Source organism: Marmota flaviventris, chromosome 12, assembly GCF_047511675.1.
Source record: "Marmota flaviventris isolate mMarFla1 chromosome 12, mMarFla1.hap1, whole genome shotgun sequence".
NCBI lineage: Eukaryota > Metazoa > Chordata > Mammalia > Rodentia > Sciuridae > Marmota > Marmota flaviventris.
The window spans coordinates 94,950,937-94,969,511 of record NC_092509.1 but is presented as its reverse complement, the minus strand read 5'-3'; the positions used below and the strand labels follow the sequence as shown (position 1 = coordinate 94,969,511).

Sequence of the window (18,575 nt, the reverse complement as noted above, 5' to 3'; positions counted from 1 at the left end):
TGGGAGAGAGCAAGACAGACAGGGACAGAGGGAGAGAACCACTCACAACTTACACTTGGGGCCCACTGTCAACAGGAGGGGTGCACTGGAGGGGGTGGGGCTGGGAGCGGAAGGCAGGAGGAGGGTGGAGAGAAAGAACAGAAAGATCACAACAAAAGTTCCATCTTCTTGTTCACAGTCCAAGGTGAACACAACGCCTAAGCATGGTGAGCCACAGACTGGAATCTATTTCCTAGTCATGGTCATTACAGTTTTGAAAACTTAGAAGAGGGAAATATATAAAGAGGGAAACAAAAAGCAGCCCTAATCCCACCTCAAGAGAGAATCACCACTAACACATTGGTGTAGTGATGATTTTCCTCCATTTTTAAAATGTATGTTTGCAGGTGTGTCGACATAAGTGGACAGATGCTACATTTAAAGGGTATTTACGCTATTGGCTTTTCTCATTTTTATATCATGAGCATTTCCTCGCTGGGTTTGTCGTGAGTCTATCCTTAGGACAGGCTCTGTCCACTGGACAGTAAGTAACACCCAAATCTCATCTGGCTGAGAGAGATCTGGTATTCAATTATCTCTCTGGGCTCCAGTCCAGAAATTTTTTCTGAGCCCCCACAAGTAGCTGTATGCAAACTGAGATTCTGACTCTTTGCAAATTACCCAGTTTATGACAGACCAAAATACGACAGCTTATGATCCCTAGGCTTGAAAAGCCGTAGCATCTGACTCTTGGAATTGCCTAGAAGAATAATTTGAGTGTGGACCTTGGAGCCTGACAGTACTTACTATGAACTCTAGCCCTTCGACCTTAGGCAATCAGCAACCTGTACTGTGAATCTCTGTTTTGTATTAGTGAATGGGAACATAGCACCTGTGGGTAGAATCACTGCGGTAAATGAGAACATATAGAAAGCTCTGAGCACTGTTCAGACACACAGTGTTTGGTGGTGAGTAAGTGCTGGTGGCCTTTGTTCTCTGTCTAATGAAGTGACTACAAGTGCCTGGGTATGGATCTTGTCCCTGCCACTTCCTCACCGTGTGACCTTGTGCAAGACCCTCGACCTCCCTGGCAGAGGCAGAGAAAAATGCTCCCTTTTGTGTATTTAATTTCTAGTTAATGTAATTCTATTTAAATGCACAAGAAGAATGCACACCATCATTTCTCTCTCTCTCTAATGGTGATGCTCTCTATTAACAGTTCTGAAAGCACAGTTCATGGACCAGTAGCATCAGCATTATCTTATTAAAAATACAAATCCTCCTCCCTCTCCCAGGCCTACTGAATCAAATTCTGGGTCGGGCCCCGCTGTGAGTGCTTTAGCGCGCCCTCTAAGTGATTCTGAAGATTGAAACGAACTGTACCAACATTCTCCTACCTGCAGTGGGCTTGGCGGGCACGTTGTTGTTGTTCTGGTAAATGGGCTGGGGGGTCTCATGTTGGGGCTGTCCGATCACAGGTGTCATAGAAGGTGTGTTGACATTGGAGAGGATGCAACCGGTCACCCTCTAGGGAGAAGGAGAAGGACTGGGTCTGTGACATTAGCTAAGTGACTTTGAAAAGCGTTTCCCAGTTATCTCCAAATGGTCATCAGTTTGTCCATCACAGTACGCAGAGCTGAGGGAGAGCCCTGGGCATCGGTTCTAGATCCAACTGCACCATGTGGTCATTAGGCTGTCAGGTGACAGGGACACTCAGAGGGAAAAGCATGGGATGTATCACTATACAAACATGGATTCAAATCTGAGCTCTACCTCCCTTGAGCTACATGACGTTGGACAGTTACTTCATCTGTCCTGAGTCTCAACTCAAGTCTAACAATTTACCTGCCTTTTTGACTGTGGTAGGATTACTGAGCACATGCATTGTGCCTATGGAGTCCTTGACAGATGACAGAAACTTTGTGAGCGTCAGCCGAAAGGACAACCTTCTGTGTCTCACGAATATTGGCCCTCCTGCCTGCTTCATGGGGCTCAGATGAGATCATGTCTGCAAAAGGGCTCCGTGAGCTTGGGAAAGGTCATGCAAACACGAGGTACTATGGCCACCTGCAGCCTCTTCAGGCCAGAGATGTCAATAACACAGGCAAGCGAGAGAGCAGCGCCAGGCAGAATGGGCTGTGTTCGTGTTGCAGGAAGCGAGTGGGTGGGTTCTGAGCCCTCTCTGGCCTGTTCAGCGGTGTGAATACACATTCCAGAGCCAAGCGGAAATTCGATGTGTATTCTTCATTATCCTGTGCTATCAGGCCTACTGCTTTCCCCAGGGCTGCAGAAAACGTAGAGCTGATCACACAGCATTCTTCACAGCTGACCCAGAAGCAACCCTCCCTCGCCCAGAGTGAGTGGGAGACCAGCTATGGTGCAGCAGAAACAAAGGACCAGTATTCAGTCCCTTAGCTTCACAAGGGCCACTGTTTACTCAGGATCCCTCCCCTGAAGGCAGCATCTGGAGAGCGATGGTGCCCACCACCCACTCCCGCCCACCACCCTTTCTGGATCAGAGTCCTGCAGTGTTAAAGGATCCCCGAGTTCCAGGGCTGGGATGATCGTCTGAGCACCTCTTCTACAGCCACCCTGCAGGCAGAATGGCTCGCAAGTCCTTCTGGGCCCTGGAAAAGCAGCCTGTGTCTTGTGGGGGAACCTGTCACTTTTGTCATGCTTCTCATAGGCAAAGGTCACAGCAGCATGCAGCCACCATCTGGGAGCCAGCTGGGGCTGTGGACTCAGATCTTCTCAGTCTGCTTTGTGGGTTTCTCTGCCCAGCTGTGCTGATGGAGTAGGAGGCGTGGTCTGCCTCCTTTTGTTATTCTTTTACCACCAGAAAAGAAAGTGGCACATTTTCTCATTTAATAACCGGTCTGGTTATTAACTAGCTGAGGAATTTCTCCCTCTTGCTGGACAAACCCCACTGAATTGCTCTCTCCCGGAGAAGAAAATGGCTGACGGTATGTGCCGCCCTCGCCCTTGTCAACTCCCAGTGGCTCAGAGACCTCTCCAAACAGCCCTGAGCGCCTGTCTCTCTGGCACATCTCTTCTCCATGCCAGGAGCACTGGCCTCACACCACAACTGGGAAGGCTCAGGGGGATTGAGAAGCGGCTCCAAGCTTCTGCTCCAAAGCAGGGGACCATCTGTGACCTAAATGGTCAGCCAGCCTCTGCCCATCAGCCAGAAGCAGCTGGGGCTTCTGGCTGAGTTTCTCTGGTCCAGACTCATGCTTTGGGCAAGAGTAAAAGAGGGAGTGTCCAGGAAGCCCGGTCATTTGGACAACAAAACAGCAGCCAGGCTTAATGGCCACAACTATGACCAGCGCTCAGAAATGCCTGCAAGGAGGATGCTGCGGCTTAAACATGGACGCCTGAGGCACTTCCAGATCCGAGGGCCCAAAGATGGACGTGCACCTGAGGAACTTCTGGGTGCTATGGCCTAAACATGGATGCCTGAGGCACTTCCAGATCAGAGGGCCCAAAGATCGATGTGCACCTGAGGAATATCAGGGTCTGGGGGCCTAAAAATGGACATGCACCTGAGGAACTTCCGGATCCAGGGGCCTAAACATGGACGTGCGCCTGAAGAACTTCTGGATCCGGGGGCCTAAACATGGACGTGCACCTAAGGAACTTCCGGATGCCACAGCCTAAACATGGAGGACTGAGGAACTTCCGGATCCGAGGGCCCAAAGATGGATGTGCACCTGAGGAACTTCCGGATCCGGGGGCCTAAACATGGATGCCTGAGGCATTCCAGATCCTGGGGCCTAAACATGGACACCTGAGGCACTTCCGGATCCTAGAGTCTAAACTTGGATGTGTACCTGAGGCATTTCTGGATGCTACGGCCTAAACATGGATGTGCGCCAAGGAACTTCCGGATCCAGGGGCCTAAACATGGACGTGCGCCTGAAGAACTTCTGGATCCGGGGGCCTAAACATGGACACCTGAGGCACTTCCGGATCCTAGAGCCTAAACTTGGATGTGTACCTGAGGCATTTCTGGATGCTACGGCCTAAACATGGATGTGCGCCAAGGAACTTCCGGATCCAGGTGCCTAAACATGGACGTGCACCTCTGAAACTTCTGGATCTGGATCCGGGGGCCTAAACATGGACGCTTGAGGCACTTCCGGATCCGAGGGCCTAAACATGGACGTGTCCCTGGAACTTCTGGGTCCTTGTGCCTATAAAGGGCAGGGCGTGACTCTCAGAAGGGACGTGGCCCATGAAGGGGAGCTAAGTATGGGGCCTGTTGGGGGGCAGACTGAGCTGTTGCACCCTGAACTTGAATGTGACGATGGTGGCCTCACTTCCCAGCCTTCCCCTGGGTGTCACTTCCTCCCCTTCCAGGTGGTGCCAAGCGCAGGGGCCAGGCCCTGAGGAGGAACACCAACTTTCTCCTCGCTTAGCCAGGCGCCCAACCTTGCTGGGGATGGGGACGTCTTATGACACTAGCTGTCTCCTGCATCCCTGCCCCAGGACCTCAGGGACCACAGGCGAGGAGTCGTTGACATGATTCTCCCCTGGCCATTGACCCTCAGCCCCGGGGTCTGCCCAGGGAGAGCTCTGTCTCCCAGAGGGTCAGGGGGCCCCTGTGACCTACTGCTCCTTACCCACTGTCATCCTGGGCGAGCAAAGGTCAGGACACCAGACACTACTGAGAGTGACATCTCCTGGATGGGTGGCTGGGGACTTTGCCTCTATCCCCAGGCCTCAGACACCGGATGATCCCTCCCAGAGACAGAAAATAACCCCACACTGCCCAAGACTTATTTTTAAGCTTTGGATTCTGAAATTTTCCTGCTGCCACCTTCTTTGTGAAGCCAGTTTTTCAACAGAGACAATATTCCAGGGGGGGTGGGGGAACAACATGGAGTCAATCAAACCAAGCTGACACATCTGGTCCTCCAAGAGAAATCTGGATTGGAGGGAGAACAGCCATTCTCAACTGGCGAAATAGTGAAGTTCCCTTGTCCTTATTTTGTGTAAGCAAAATAAATAATCTGATGTTAAGTCATCAAATTTTTTTTTTTTTTTTTGATGAGTGCTTGGCTCATAGGAAAAAAAAAGAAAAGAAAAGAAATGCCTGCAAGGTCCCTTGATTCCTCCCTCTTGTCATGGATCCTGAGGCATCTGTGACTAGAAGGAGAGCAGACCTCCAGGTGACCACCCCCCTAGGCTGGCATGGAGTGTGAGAAATAAGTTTGTCTGATGTCACTGAGAATGTAGGGATGCCTGTCACTTCAGCGTATCTTAGCCTATCCTGACTGACCTGTCCTTATGCAGTAAGATGGGGTGTCTTATTTCTATTGCTGAGACCAGCACAGAGGAGCATCAGGGTGACTCTGTGTCAGAGACCTATCAAGGAAATCAGGAAAGAGTCAGGATGTGTGTGAAGAGTTCCAAAAGTGGATAGAAAGGATATCAGTTCTACTCACTTCCAAGGGGGAGAGGGGCTTAATAGATGGAGCAACAGCCAGTTGGCTTCCCTACTTCTCTTGCTGTTGGCTCCCCAGGATGGTCTGGAGCCTGAAAGCTTCATGTCTACTAAAAGGAAGCTCACTCTGGTGGAGTGAGGGGGTCAGGGGGTGCTCCCCAAGGAGAAGACAGTGAAAGGCCAAGATGGGATGAAATGGGATGGAGGCTCTCCCCAGATGGGAACCACAGCTTGCTGATGGTGGTGTGGGCCTAGGAGGGCTCTACATCAGAGTCAGGGGAGAGAGCCCAATTTATGGTTTGTCATCTTGGTTCATCAGGTTCTTGCCACTGACGGTGCCATTTTAATCTTGTCACTGTGGGATCGATGGGTTGGTATTGATCTGGGACGGGTGCTTTCTGTGCACACTGTCGGTGCTGCTGGCTGTGGATAGCCCACTCTAACCTGGCAGCGAGTCCTTGAGTCTGCAGCCCAGATACACACAGGCCCCAGACGCAGGCCCCGGGCTCCAATCAGGAATATGGGAGTTATCATCCATCAGTGCTCACTGGGCACTCACAGTGTGACCTCAGGTACACGGGCTTCCTTTTACCAGATAATAAAGCAGGGATCAGACACCATCTGCCCTGAGGCTTTGTGAGGAGCAATGCATGGGATTGACGGCACAATGGCCAACAGGTGTGTGGTGCCCGGCTGCAGCCCCTTCCCTGGAGTAAGGGGACCCATGGAGCAGAGGATGGAGCAGAGGGCCTGGCTGCCCAAACCAGCTCCAGCACCTCTCTTCTGCCTTTCTCGGCCCAGCCTTCCCTTCTCCTCACTTTCTGTAGTCCTGCAGCTGTGGTCTCCTTATCCCACCTTGAACTTGCTCCCAGTTGTTGAAAGCTGCCCAAGTCACACGCAGCAGCAACAATATCATGTCACATCCAAATGGGAGGCTGAGTTAGAGGGTGGAAGGCAGGGAGCCCCCCTGAGCTGCTCCGGGTTCCTTCCTAATTCACCACTTCCCTTCCTGCCACCCCCACCCCCTGGCTGGCCCCTCTTACAGCCGGCAGAGAAGGAGGAAGGCTTCTTCAGCTAGGAGGCAGCAGTCCCTGTTCCTGATGCCTGGCTTCTGTGGGCACAGCCCTGTCTCCCCGTAGTCCACCCGCCCCTTGGCTGGGGCCCGGCTCACCTTCATGAGGTCCCGATGGTGTTCCAACACACTGCATGTCGTCTGCCAGGTGTCCTGGTAGCACTCCCACGGGTCCACCCTAACATGGAGAGAGTTTCCATTTCCACACTCTTTCCTCCCTCCATAGCTCAGGGGCTCACCATAGCTCAGGGGGCAAAGCTGGTCACATCAAGGGCTTAGATCTCTACTCAGATAAAACCTGGGCATGAAACTGACCTCAGCTTCCTCTTCTGTGAAGTGAGAGGAGTCTGGTATAAAGCTTATGAGAAAAGATGCTGGAGCCAGTTTGCCTGGGTTAAATCCCCAGCCTCAGCCTTTCCAGCTGGGTAGGTGATTTCTCAATGCCTCATTTTCCCATCTATAAAATGGGAATAACAGTAGCAACTATCTTATGGTTTTGCTAGAAGGACTTAGTAAATTTTATATGTACAGTATTTAGTGGAGTGTCTTGCTCTTATTTACAAAAGCAAATCCTCTGAATCCTGCAGGATTGTGACAAAGATTAAGCCCCCACTTGATGGGGGCTTTGGTTTCCCTTGCCAGGCAGGTAAGATCCTGGAGCATCAGCTGGGTCTGCCTCCCTGAGCACTGGGGTACCTTGCAGGCCTGGGAATGAGGCACAGCAGTCAGACCAGGCCTAGGCTCAGGCCTAAAGTCACCCCTCCTGCGCGCTAGCTGGTGAGGTAAGCAGACTGATGTGGCTCTCGGGCTTAATTGCCAACTTAATGAGCTGCTAAATTGGGATATTTCTCAAACATTTCCTTAGCAGTTGAGCATTCCCTGTCCACCCCTTACCATGCACACAACACCTCAGGTTTTCAGAGATGAGATCGCACTAACTGAAAGCTATGAAAGGGTTTTGCCCAGAGCCTGTTCCTCCCAGATCCCCAGCCCCCCTCCCTGTTCTGGGTGCACAAGGTGCCAGAGATGACCAGACACTTGACCTGGCTACTCAGGCTCCCTGGGTTGGGGGCCTGCCAGCTCCCATCTCTAGAGCTCGCTCTAAGACTCCCTGGTGATCTCAATTCTGGTGGTGATTTCAATTCTGATTTAACCAGTGCCTGGAACAGTGTAAGGCAGCCAGTAGGCACCCAGTGAATATTTACTGAATGAATAAGGAAATTATTCCAGAATCTTCTAAGCGTATCCAAACAGGAACAGCCTCCTGCTTCATGTTTTCCCTATTGGACTCCATTTCCCTGGGAGATCTGGAGAAGCCTCATTTCTAATCCTGACTCGACCACAGAGGGACTATCGCTCAGGCCCTTTGACTTCTCCTGGCTTGTGTCCCATCTGAGAAAGAGCAGCTGTCTTTCTACCTACCTGTGTCTCGAGGGGGGTGAGAAAGTCCATAAAGGGCACATGCTTCTCACACAATTCACTGCGCTCCAGTGGCCAGGACCACCGTTTAGTCATTATTGTCGCTTCCCTTGGCTGCCCTCGTTTCCAGCCGCCCACTGTCCCTCCTGGGCTGACTCTGCCCCCCTCGTCTGAGCTCAGCTTCCTATCACTTTCCCCCTTTCGTGGAGACCTTGAGGTGCTGCTTGTCTTCCCACAGGGGAAATTAGAGCACAAATGGTGTGCTGCGACTTTTTAAAAAACATCATCATCTCATGCAAATGATAGCGGTAGGAATTTAGGGGAGAATAATTAGCATAATTATTGGAAGCTTGCTTTAATTATGCTGCAAGCTCGGCAGATGGGGTCAGGGGAACACTGCCATCTTAGGGGCATGTCTGACTGGGAAAAGCGAGGAGCAGAAAGGCTTTCTGAGTGTGACTTAGTCTGAACACTGTTCAGGGCAATGCTTACAGGTCCCACACCTCTGTCCGGGAGTCAGTGTGGGTCCCGGAGGGAGAGAGGGTGGGAATGGGCAATTGCCAAGGGCACGGAACGTTCCAGAAAGGAAATGAGAGTTACTGGAAGTGAAGAGGACTGAAAGTGGGGGGTATTGGGGATTTTTCTGGCCAGGTCTCCCCCAAAACCCAGTGATGCTTATGGAAGCTCTAAGAATCACACCAGAATCCAGATGTGCCAAAGCCGATGTGTCTTAAAAGTTCCCTCTGTAGTTTCAAAATCTCGATCGCTGAGGGCAAAACTAAAGTTCTCACTTGGGCCACCCCTGGAGGTCTACCTGCCTATGACCTGTCCATGGCTGAGAGCCTCCCTCCACCGCCCTGCCCTCCTGGGGTCCAAAGTACTGCCGGGCTCTTCCTGTTTCCCAGCCCCACCCACAGTGAGCTCAGGGCCTGCCCGGCCCCCTGTGGCCAGCCCTACCTGATCCAGTCGGAGTTCTGGACGGCCAGCTGACACATGATGAGGCGGTGTCGACTAGACACGAGGCCCTGGGAAGCAACAGAGCAGTCACTGGGAGGCCCCTCTGTTCCCCACAGCACCCCTGGAACGGCAGCCCAAGCCAGCCCGTTACCGAAGTGCCCCCAGTTTTTGGTGGTGAGAGGGAATGAGAGCTGTGACCCCTTTACTTGTCCATCTGCCCCACAGACAGGCATGGAGTGGCGAGGGGAAGGAAAAAGGAAGATGGATGTGGGAGGGTACCAGCCCAACCAGGCTGATGGATAAGCTACGGTTTCTGAGGCAGCTGGAGTGTGCCCTGCACAGAGGGGAGACCTAACTCAGCCTGGTCTTATGGCACAGTCCGGCAGCACAGGTGGCTTCCCCCAGCGCCTACCACGTGTATCTGTGGGAGGAAGAGGAATGACCAGGAAAAGTGACACAGGAAGGTAGGGGCAGGCAAAAGAATTTTAAATCAGATTTTTAAAGGCATGGGCTGTTTTCTCCTAAAATCCCAACAAAGACTTGCCCCGGGCTGCTCAACCCATAACCAGGTGCCAATTTGGCATTGAGGCCAAGTGACAACACGCGGGCGTGCCTGCTCCTCTTCTAATGAGCTCTGTCTGGGCATGGCACTGTGTGTGGCTGCCTGTCTCTGGCAGCAGTTGCTCCCAGCTGCTGCCCCAACACCCACTCATTCAGGTCTAACTGATGTCCTGAGACAAGGGGGACAGACGGGACTCTGTATTCGAGTATTTTGCATTTTCAAGGATCTTAGCATCATCGCAGACCATGGTGGCAGTTTTATCCAGAGGAGGAATCAGGTGAGAGGGGTGGGGTGAAGGAGCAGAGGGCAGGGCAAAGGAAGGGACCCACCTGTTTTCCATAGGAGTCGTGGACCGGGGAGACGATCCCGCCAATCACAATAAACCTTCCAGTTTTGTGCAGATAATCCCTGGCTCTTTCTAATTAAGAGAAGAAAATCACACATGACAAAGAGGAAAGGTGTGGATTAAAGGTGATAATTGAAATCAATATGTTCAGCTCTCTACTGCTAAGGCTTATTTCTTGCCATTTAAATAGGAAGTGTCAACTTTCAAAGCACAATGCTGGTAATTCAAAAGGTTATGGAAGCCCCTGAAGCGAAAGGATTTAGAACTCAAGAGGATTAATCCAGTTTTAAAGGTTCTCTGTCAGAGGAGCCCAAGGAGGGCTTTAAAACAAACACCTCATTAAGAGCCATTAGAGAGACAGTTGGAATTTACCTCTATTGTCCCTTGCAGAAATTCCAATGAGAAGCAGTAGTTTAAAAAGAAAGGGGGAAAGGGGCTCCTTATGATATGAAAGACATGCTGATTGCTTCATCTAGTTACTAAGAAGAGAAAAACCACCAAAACAAATGTAAAGGGCCTTTCACATAATTATGGAGAATTGCAAGTCCACCGTCATTACCCTTGGCTGAGAAAAAAAAAAAAAATGGCCAGAGAAAAGTCTTTTTTCCTTTGGAAGGAATGTGATATTGCTTATCCAAATTTATCAGACAAGCTCAATTGTATTTTCATGACAAAGCTCAGCAAACTAGGAAGGAGCTGAAAGTCTAGCCATATTTTGCTTCCTAGGGGGCTCCTTATACAAATCCCAACAGGGCCTGAGCTTGCATCTCAGAGAAAGGATGGGGATCTTACAGTGAAGGAATGTGGATGTGAAAGCTGAGCATTTGACAAGCATTCTCCAGGACTGCCTTAGTGGTTCTCTTAACACCTAAAAATAAATCCCACCACATTTGCTTCTTTTTACTCTTTCAATGTGAAATCTCTTTGATTAAAAAAAAAAAATGAGAGAGAGAGAGAGAGAGAGAGAGAGAGAGAGACTATTTTGAGCACAGTTTTAGATTTACAAAATAATTGAGCAGATTGTATATAGAATTCCATATATTCCGCCCTCCTTTTACCTCTCACCTAACAGTGTCCCTCATTATATTGATCATCTTGTACTAGGATAGAGTGTTTCTACACCTGACAAATCAATACTAACATATTGTTAACTATTGTTCATGATTCACTCTGTGCTATAGAGCTCTGTATGTACCACCATTATAGCATCATATAGGGTATCATTAAATAAGTGAAAAGCTGCTGTGCTCCATCTATTTGTCCCTCCTTCTCACCTCAACCTCTGGAAACCACAGATTTTTTTTTAACCTTTCTAGAGATTTTTCCTTTTCTAAAATGCTACATAGTTGGAATCATACAAAGCCTTTTAGATTTTTTTTTTTTCATTAAGCAATATGCATTTAAATTTCTTCCATATCTTTATAGGGCTTCACAGATCATTTCTTTTTATCACTAAATAGTATTTCCTTATCTAGATACACCTCTACTTGTTCACCCATCAATCTGCCAAAAAGACATCTTAGTTGCTTCCTGTTTGGGATGATTATAAATAAAGCTGGTATAACATTCATGTGCAGGTGTTTGTGTAGACATAAGTTTTTAATTCAGTTGAGTAAACATCTAGAATGTGGCCCCGGATCATATGGTTAAGGGTATGTTTAGTTTTGTAAGAAACTGACAAACTGTCTTAAAGTGGCTGTACCATTTTGCAATCCCACCAGCAGTGAATGAGCGTTCCTGTTGCTCCATGTCTTCATCAACATTTCATGTTGTTGGGTTTATGGGTTTTAGCTATTCTAATAGTTGTGTCACATTTGCTTTTTAAAAGAGCAATATTATTTCACTTGTTTCCAAGTCTTATGCTGAGGCCAAGTTCAAGGCCTTGTAATTAAACTCTTCTGATATTTGAATGAATTCCACAGCCCATCTTCCCTTCTCTTGGCTCTTCACATCCCAGTCATGTACATCTGGCCCTTGGCTGTCACAGGTCCTCTTCTGCAATCAGCCAGGACTTCCTTACTCGCCCTTCCCTCCAAAAAGTGTCCTCTCCTTACTGTTTCCTCACCCAAGCACTTCACTAGAAGCCCTGCTCAACTCCACTCCAGTCTGCCTTCTCGGTCCTATGTCCCCTCTTCTGGACTTTGCCCTACTACTTCCTATGCACTCAGTCCCAGGGGCCTGGAAATTGTCTCTGAAAGATGTTGACCCAACTTCTCTTCTCTTGAGTTCCTCAAAGACAGGGCTCTTCTTTGCAGTAGGAAAGAGATTCCTAACTCAGGCTCAAAGAGATGTGCAATTAACACAGGAGTGAGAAGCAAGCTGAGCATGAAATGATTTGCATGTAGCTTCACGTAGGTCAAACAGTGACACTGCCTTTGGAAGCACTGGGAAGGTTTAAGAAAACACAACTGTAGTCCAAGCATGGTCCAGTTTGTCACCCAGGCTAAAGACTCCTTTGGTTCTTAAGCACTCAGCAGAGTGACTTCTTTATTGAGCAGTGGATGCTCATTAAATGTTCACACCCAGAACACTTATGGATCTGCCTGTCCCTATTCTTGCTTCTTTAGGGTGTCCTTCTGCTGAGTCATCTTTCTTTGTCCAGAGAACCGCCCACTCCATTCCTCAGACCTCGCTTCAGAATTCTCAGGGAAATCCACTGTACCAATGAATTGCCTTAGAAGCTGTCTTTTTCCTGGACAAGACAAAGAACCCCCTCTCCAGGCAATGCTCCAACCTTCCCTGCCTTGAAAAGAGACAGTTTCTGAAAGGAATCACCCCAACCCTACAACCCTGAAGAGTTAAACCCAGAAGAATTTCTGTGATCATGCAGTTCAATTCAATTTAGTAAATGTTTATTGAGCACAAAACTCCCTGACAGATGCTACAGGAATGTGAGGGTGAGGAGAACTTTATTTATTATTCTTCAAAGGTTCACATAACGGGGAAACAGAAAGTCATCCTGATGGTTCTAACGAGACTGAATTAGATGAGTGCTACAGCAGTGGCCTTCAATGTTCTTGTTTTACTATGACCTACAGTCTGGGATGCGTTGAAATCAGGACACAAAACATACATATGTATATTTAACTGGAATATAATACAAGACCCTCATTATTGTACTAGGCGTTGTTATTCTCCAGTGTATTCTTAGTCTAATAATCATAAATTTAAATAAAAAGCTGGTCATGACCTATCAGTGGGTGGCAAAGCTATAGTCTGAACTACTGTGTGCCATCGTTGAGATGCTAAGAGGAAGGAGAAAAGGAATTATCCCCTGGGGAGCTGAGAATGACTTCTTGGAAAAAGTAGACTAATTAAAATTTGGCCTTGAAGAAAGACAGGGCTTCAGTAGGCAGAGTGAAGGTGAGTCTTCTAAGTAGAGTGAAGAGTTCCAGCTGATGTGCAGAAATTGCACAGTGAAAAGCGGGCTCCCCAACAGGTTTAGTCTCAGCATGATGGTTGGGCTGTGGCTGGTCTTCTCGGAGTGGGAGCAGGGAGCAAGGTAAGGGTGCTGTGGGCTGAGAAAGTTGGATTGCTGTGGACCCAGAAAGCAGGTCAAGGGGTGTGAACTTTACCCAGGATAACTATTGCATCATATGTATTTTGTACACTATTTGCATGGGAATCACCTGGAAGTTGGACACTGAAATGCAGATTTGAGGTCCCAAATCCAGAGTTAACTGAACCAGAGTCTGAGGTTGGGACTTAACATTTTGCATTTTTAAGTAATTTTTCCCAAGTGATTCTCCTGTTCTGGAAAGTTTGAGAACCATAGACATACATAGACACCAACTATATAGTTGGCCTCTAAGGACAACGGGGAATCACTGAAGGCTATCAAACAGGGATGTGACATGCTCTGAGTTGGAAGAAAAATTTACAGAAGGCATAGTGAAAGTGGTGAAAAAATGTCTAGGGTGTCAAAGACCTATTTTAAAAGAGATAAAAATGCAGAGCGTGGTGGCACATGTTGGTGCTCCCAGTGATTTGGGAGGCTGAGCCATGGGGATCACAAGATGGAGGCCAGCCGGGGCAACTTGGTGATATCCCATCTCAAAAAAAAAAAAAGCATGGGGCGTGTAGCTCTGTAGCAGAGCACTTGCCTAGAAGACCAAGGTTCAATCCCAGATCTGTAACACACACAGAGAGATAATCATTCCAAGATGGAAGTTTTGATGTGGGTGATGAGGGTAGATAAGGGAGATGACCCTTGGTAACTTTCCAGAAAATGCTTAGGGACCCAGAAAGCAGGATTTACTCTTCTATCCAGATATTTTTGTCTTGTTTTGCCCCTGGGCTTTTCAGCGGGACACATCACAGCCATGCAAGGAGCATCCATCTTTTAGACTGTGCCTTTATAAGATTGTACTGAGAATCCTAGGTTTAAACTCTGCAGTTTGCTAGTTGTCTTGTTATTCTCTACCTTGAAAGGCATGTCAAGCAAGAAAGAACTGGCACCCAGCTAAACAAAAGTGACAGGGAACACATCCAATGATTCTCTTTCCTTGTTTCCCAAAGAGATTTCAAATGCCTGAAAAGTCTGCCTAGACAAACCCAGAACTGTGGAATACTGGAAATGACACTGAACTTGGGATAAGAAGACTTTTAGAACTTGGGCCAGGCACTTAATTTCTCTGAGCTTTAAGTTCCATATTTTTAAAATGCCTTCTTTGCAAGATTGTAATGAGGATGAACTCGAATTTATAAATTATATAATATAGATCATATAATTCATAAATTATATTTATGAATATAAATGTGCACAATGCCCAGATGGTTTTACTCGAGGTTCCCATCAAACATTTAATGAATTACCAACTCTACAATAGAAAAGAGACACTTTCCAATTCATTTTGTGTATTATCCCGATACCCAAACCAGGCAAAGATAAAGAAAGAAGGAAGGAAAGAGAGCTGCAGACCAACATCACTTATGACTATATGTACATAAAAATCCTTAGCAAAATATTAGCAAATAGAATCCAGCTACATATATAAAAAGAAATAATTCTATGCCAGGACCAAGAGGCCTGGACTCCAGGGACGCAGGCTGTTTCACTCTCTGAGGTATCATTCAGTATGAGCCTCCATATTAACAGGAGAAAAATCACATGATCCTATTAGCTGATGCAGAAAAAGCAGTTGACAAATTCAACCTTCATTTATGACAAAAATTGTCAGTAAAGTAGGAATAAAAAGGAAATTCCTTTACTTGATAAAGAAATTCCTACAAAAACCTACAACTAACGTCATGCTTCATGGTGAAAGTCAGAGCGCGTCCCTTTAGGATCAAGAGGACCTTTAAGATCAGGGACCTCTACTTTCACCACTTTTATTTGACACTGTAGCAGCTTTCTAGCAAGCACAGTAAAGTCAGAAAAGGAAATGAAGGACAGATGTATCAAAAAAAGGGGAAATTTCAAAACCTATCTATCTGTATTTGTAGATGACATGATGGTTTACTTAGAAATCCACAAGTAAACTTCTAGAACTAAGACGTGAGCTGAGTTCAGCAAGGTCATAAGATACGAGATCCGCATAAGAAAATGAATTCTATTTCTATATGCTAACAACAGACACATGGAAACTGAACTAAAAGTACAAGGCAACTTGTCACTCAGAAAAAAACGAAATGCTTAGGTATAAATAAAAAAAAACGGATACAGGGCTTGTATGTTAAATATTACAAAAAGCTGATAAAAGAAATCAAAAAAGATCTAAGTAAATAGCTTTCATAGATTAGAGGACTCAACACAGTAAAGAGGTTAATTCTTCCCAGAATGATATATAAATTTCATGCATTCCTATCAACATCCCAGCAAGATTTTAAGAGTATGAAAGAGTCCCAAGGAAGCTCCTGTGCCCCGCTGTTGCCCTCCCACCATATGAGGACACACAGAATGTTTATGAGGAGCAGAGTCTCAGGAGACGTGGAATCTACCAGCACCTTGATTTTCGACTTTCCAGCCTCCAGACTGTGAACAATGAATTCATGTTTTTTTTATAAGTTACCCCACCTAAGGTCCAAATGGACTAAGATGGTAACCACTATTGAAAACTGGTGAAGGGCAGCTGGAATCTCTCTGTATTATCCTTGCAACTCCCCCATGAATTGATAATTATTTTTTTAAAAAGATTTTTAAATTCATGCTAATCTAACACACACCGCAGTTTTAAGGTGGTGGTGTGCAAATATCCAGTGGCAAGAAGCTGGTTCCAGTTGGGGGCTTCTGGAACTTTCTCTCTGCCCCTCCTTTTCCATTTTTGCTGCCCTCTGAATGCCAAGCTTTGGGGTTGTTAAGGCATGGCAGGGTGTCCTCTAAAGTGGTGCTTCTCACACTTTGATGTGCATGGGAATCCTGGGGGGGGGGGATCTTGTTAGAAAGTAGATTCCTATTCTGTAGGTCTGGGGTGGAGCCTGAGATCAAAGCTGAGACTAGGGTGAGGGGAACAGGGTGAGATTATTCCAGTGCTAGGTCAGAGCGTGCCTTTGGTTAAAATGTTGGTATTTTGTTCATCATGATTTTTTTTTGCATTAATTTTGATATCTTAAAATAGTGTTTATCTCAATTATTGAACATTGGGCTGCTCCTTTAAATTTTGCACTCAAGGGGCATCCCCCTTGCCTCACTTGCTTGAGAATCAGCATTTCTGACATACTCGCTCTCGCCTGCAAAAGAGGCCAGTGCTGCTGGACTACAGGACTATGTTTTGAACAGTGAAGACAAAAGATAGGGGCTGGGGATGTGGCTCAGCCGTAGAGCGCTCGCCTTGCACGTGTGCGGCCCTGGGTTCGATCTTCAGCACCACATAAAAATAAATAAGATAAAGGTATTGTGTCCAACTACAATATATATATATATATATATATATATATATATATATATATATATATACTAAAGATAGAGCAGCCCCCTGCAAGGTTAAGGGGTGGGGGGGAAGGCTTTCCTTCCTCTCCCACTGGGCCACCACCTCCACCTTGCATGACAAAGACTTTCTGGACATTGGCAGGAAGCCAGCCCATTGGCAGAGCTGTAGCTTGGGCCCTGGAATTTAATTTCATGCCAGGCCTCCAAAATGTAGTCTATTTTTGTCCACCCGTTCTGTCCCAGGGAAGGAGCCAAATTGCTCCAACATTTTTACACTCAGGTCTGACCTGCTCTTTGGTTTACTTGGTCCATGCCCACAGCCAGCAGCACCATTTCTGCATCCTGTCCTCAGGACCCTGAGGGTCTACTGTGTCCCACGGCTTCTCCCAGGCCACCCGAATCCAGGTAAATCTCCCTTCCTGGTAGCCAGTGCTGGACTGACCCACTAAGACAGATATGACACAGAATTTTTCTGTTAATAAAAATTCATGAGACACATACCTCGGTTCCTGGCTGAGGTGCGTAATCTCCTCTCCCCTTCCAGGGAGTTAATGGAGGAAACACTGTGGTCAGGGCATCAATACTAACTCAATTTTTACCCTTCGGTTGCAATTAGAAATGACCCCTTCTCAGCCGTCTTCACAGCTGGAGCTGGCTGTATTTTCCTTGTTTGGGAATTTCACAAAGGCTGTGTGGATTTGTAAACATTCTAAATTGTAGAAAGATCAAACACTGGATAATAAAGGAAGAAATCAAGCTGAGTCCCTCCAGGAGAGTTATCTCTGCTTACAGACTAAAAGGAAAAAATGTAGAGGAGACAGCCACCCACCCCAGGCCACCAAGCTGAACCTTGAACATCCCCTAACAATATGTGATGAGTGTTTATTATGTGTAAGGCTCTGGGCCAGTTGCTGGGAGGGACTCAGAAAAACAGGACACAATCCTCATCTTTAAGGAGTTTGGATGTTTGATGAGTGGACACAGCACAGATAATAGATGCCCAAATGGACAGCAGGGATATTCAGTGATCTAGGACTCCAGGAGGGAGCTATCCTGGTGGGATGAGGTGGCCTAGGACACCTCCCTGACATATGTGATCTTAAACTGGGAACTGACAACCAACAGCCGGGAGAGGAAGGTGTACTAATCGTGTCATAAGTGAAAATTATACTTGAGTCTGAAATAAGTATGAAAGGGTAGGTATTATCTCTGACGTCTGACCCATAGGTGGGACCATGGGCACTTCCCTGGCATCCCCTGGACGGGATTAGCTGGGTGGGCTGACATCCCCAATCAGCACAGGCCAGTTATGGATGTGCCCCCTCCAGGAAAAGCCATCAGCTTTGCTCCCCCTTGCATGGCTGGCCATCTGCAGATGCTTGTCATCAGACCTCAGAGGACTGGGAGGACAGGACACCAGCACGATGCCTTCTCTCTCCCTTGGACCCATTACCCCTGACTATAGAAGAAGCAATGACATACAAAGTCCCTTGAGGTTACAAGGCCACAGTTTGTTCTTGAGCATGAGAGACCTCTTTTAGAGTCTTGTTTCTCTGACTCAGAAGACAACTGATGAAAGTTAGCTTTTCGAAGGGGATGATGGGGTACCCAGATGTGGTGTGTCCATCTGCCCAGTCTCTGTGGCCAGTGGAGACTCAGGGGTTGGGATGCATCTAAGCAGACACCCAGGCACAGAGCAGCCTGCCAAGAAGATGCACTGGAGACCCAGAGACTGAATATCTCTGCCTCCCTCCAGCTCCTCAGGCTGTCTGAACTCACCAGAGAAAGTACAAATGCTTCCCAGAACCCCTGGAATCCTGACCCTCTCTAGTTCCCCATCTCCAGCCCTTTCTCTGGTTCTTACAGCCACTGCTCCTAGTCCTGTGCCAGCTGTCAGGAAGTGACCTGGGGGCCACACTGCTCCCT

The 18,575-nt window shown here is 47.5% G+C and overlaps 1 protein-coding gene across 1 annotated transcript in view; it reads right to left on the bottom strand.

The window, feature by feature from the left end:
* The window catches only part of Nmnat2 (nicotinamide nucleotide adenylyltransferase 2), a 138,219-nt gene that overhangs the window by 21,024 nt on the left and 98,620 nt on the right, over window positions 1-18,575 (bottom strand). Inside the window, exons 2-5 of the mRNA XM_027935025.2 lie at window positions 9,765-9,853; window positions 8,874-8,941; window positions 6,597-6,675; window positions 1,377-1,506 (exon numbers count right to left, since the gene is read on the bottom strand). Coding sequence (XP_027790826.1) covers window positions 1,377-1,506; window positions 6,597-6,675; window positions 8,874-8,941; window positions 9,765-9,853 — 366 coding nt within the window. The remainder of the gene's footprint in view (window positions 1-1,376; window positions 1,507-6,596; window positions 6,676-8,873; window positions 8,942-9,764; window positions 9,854-18,575) is intronic.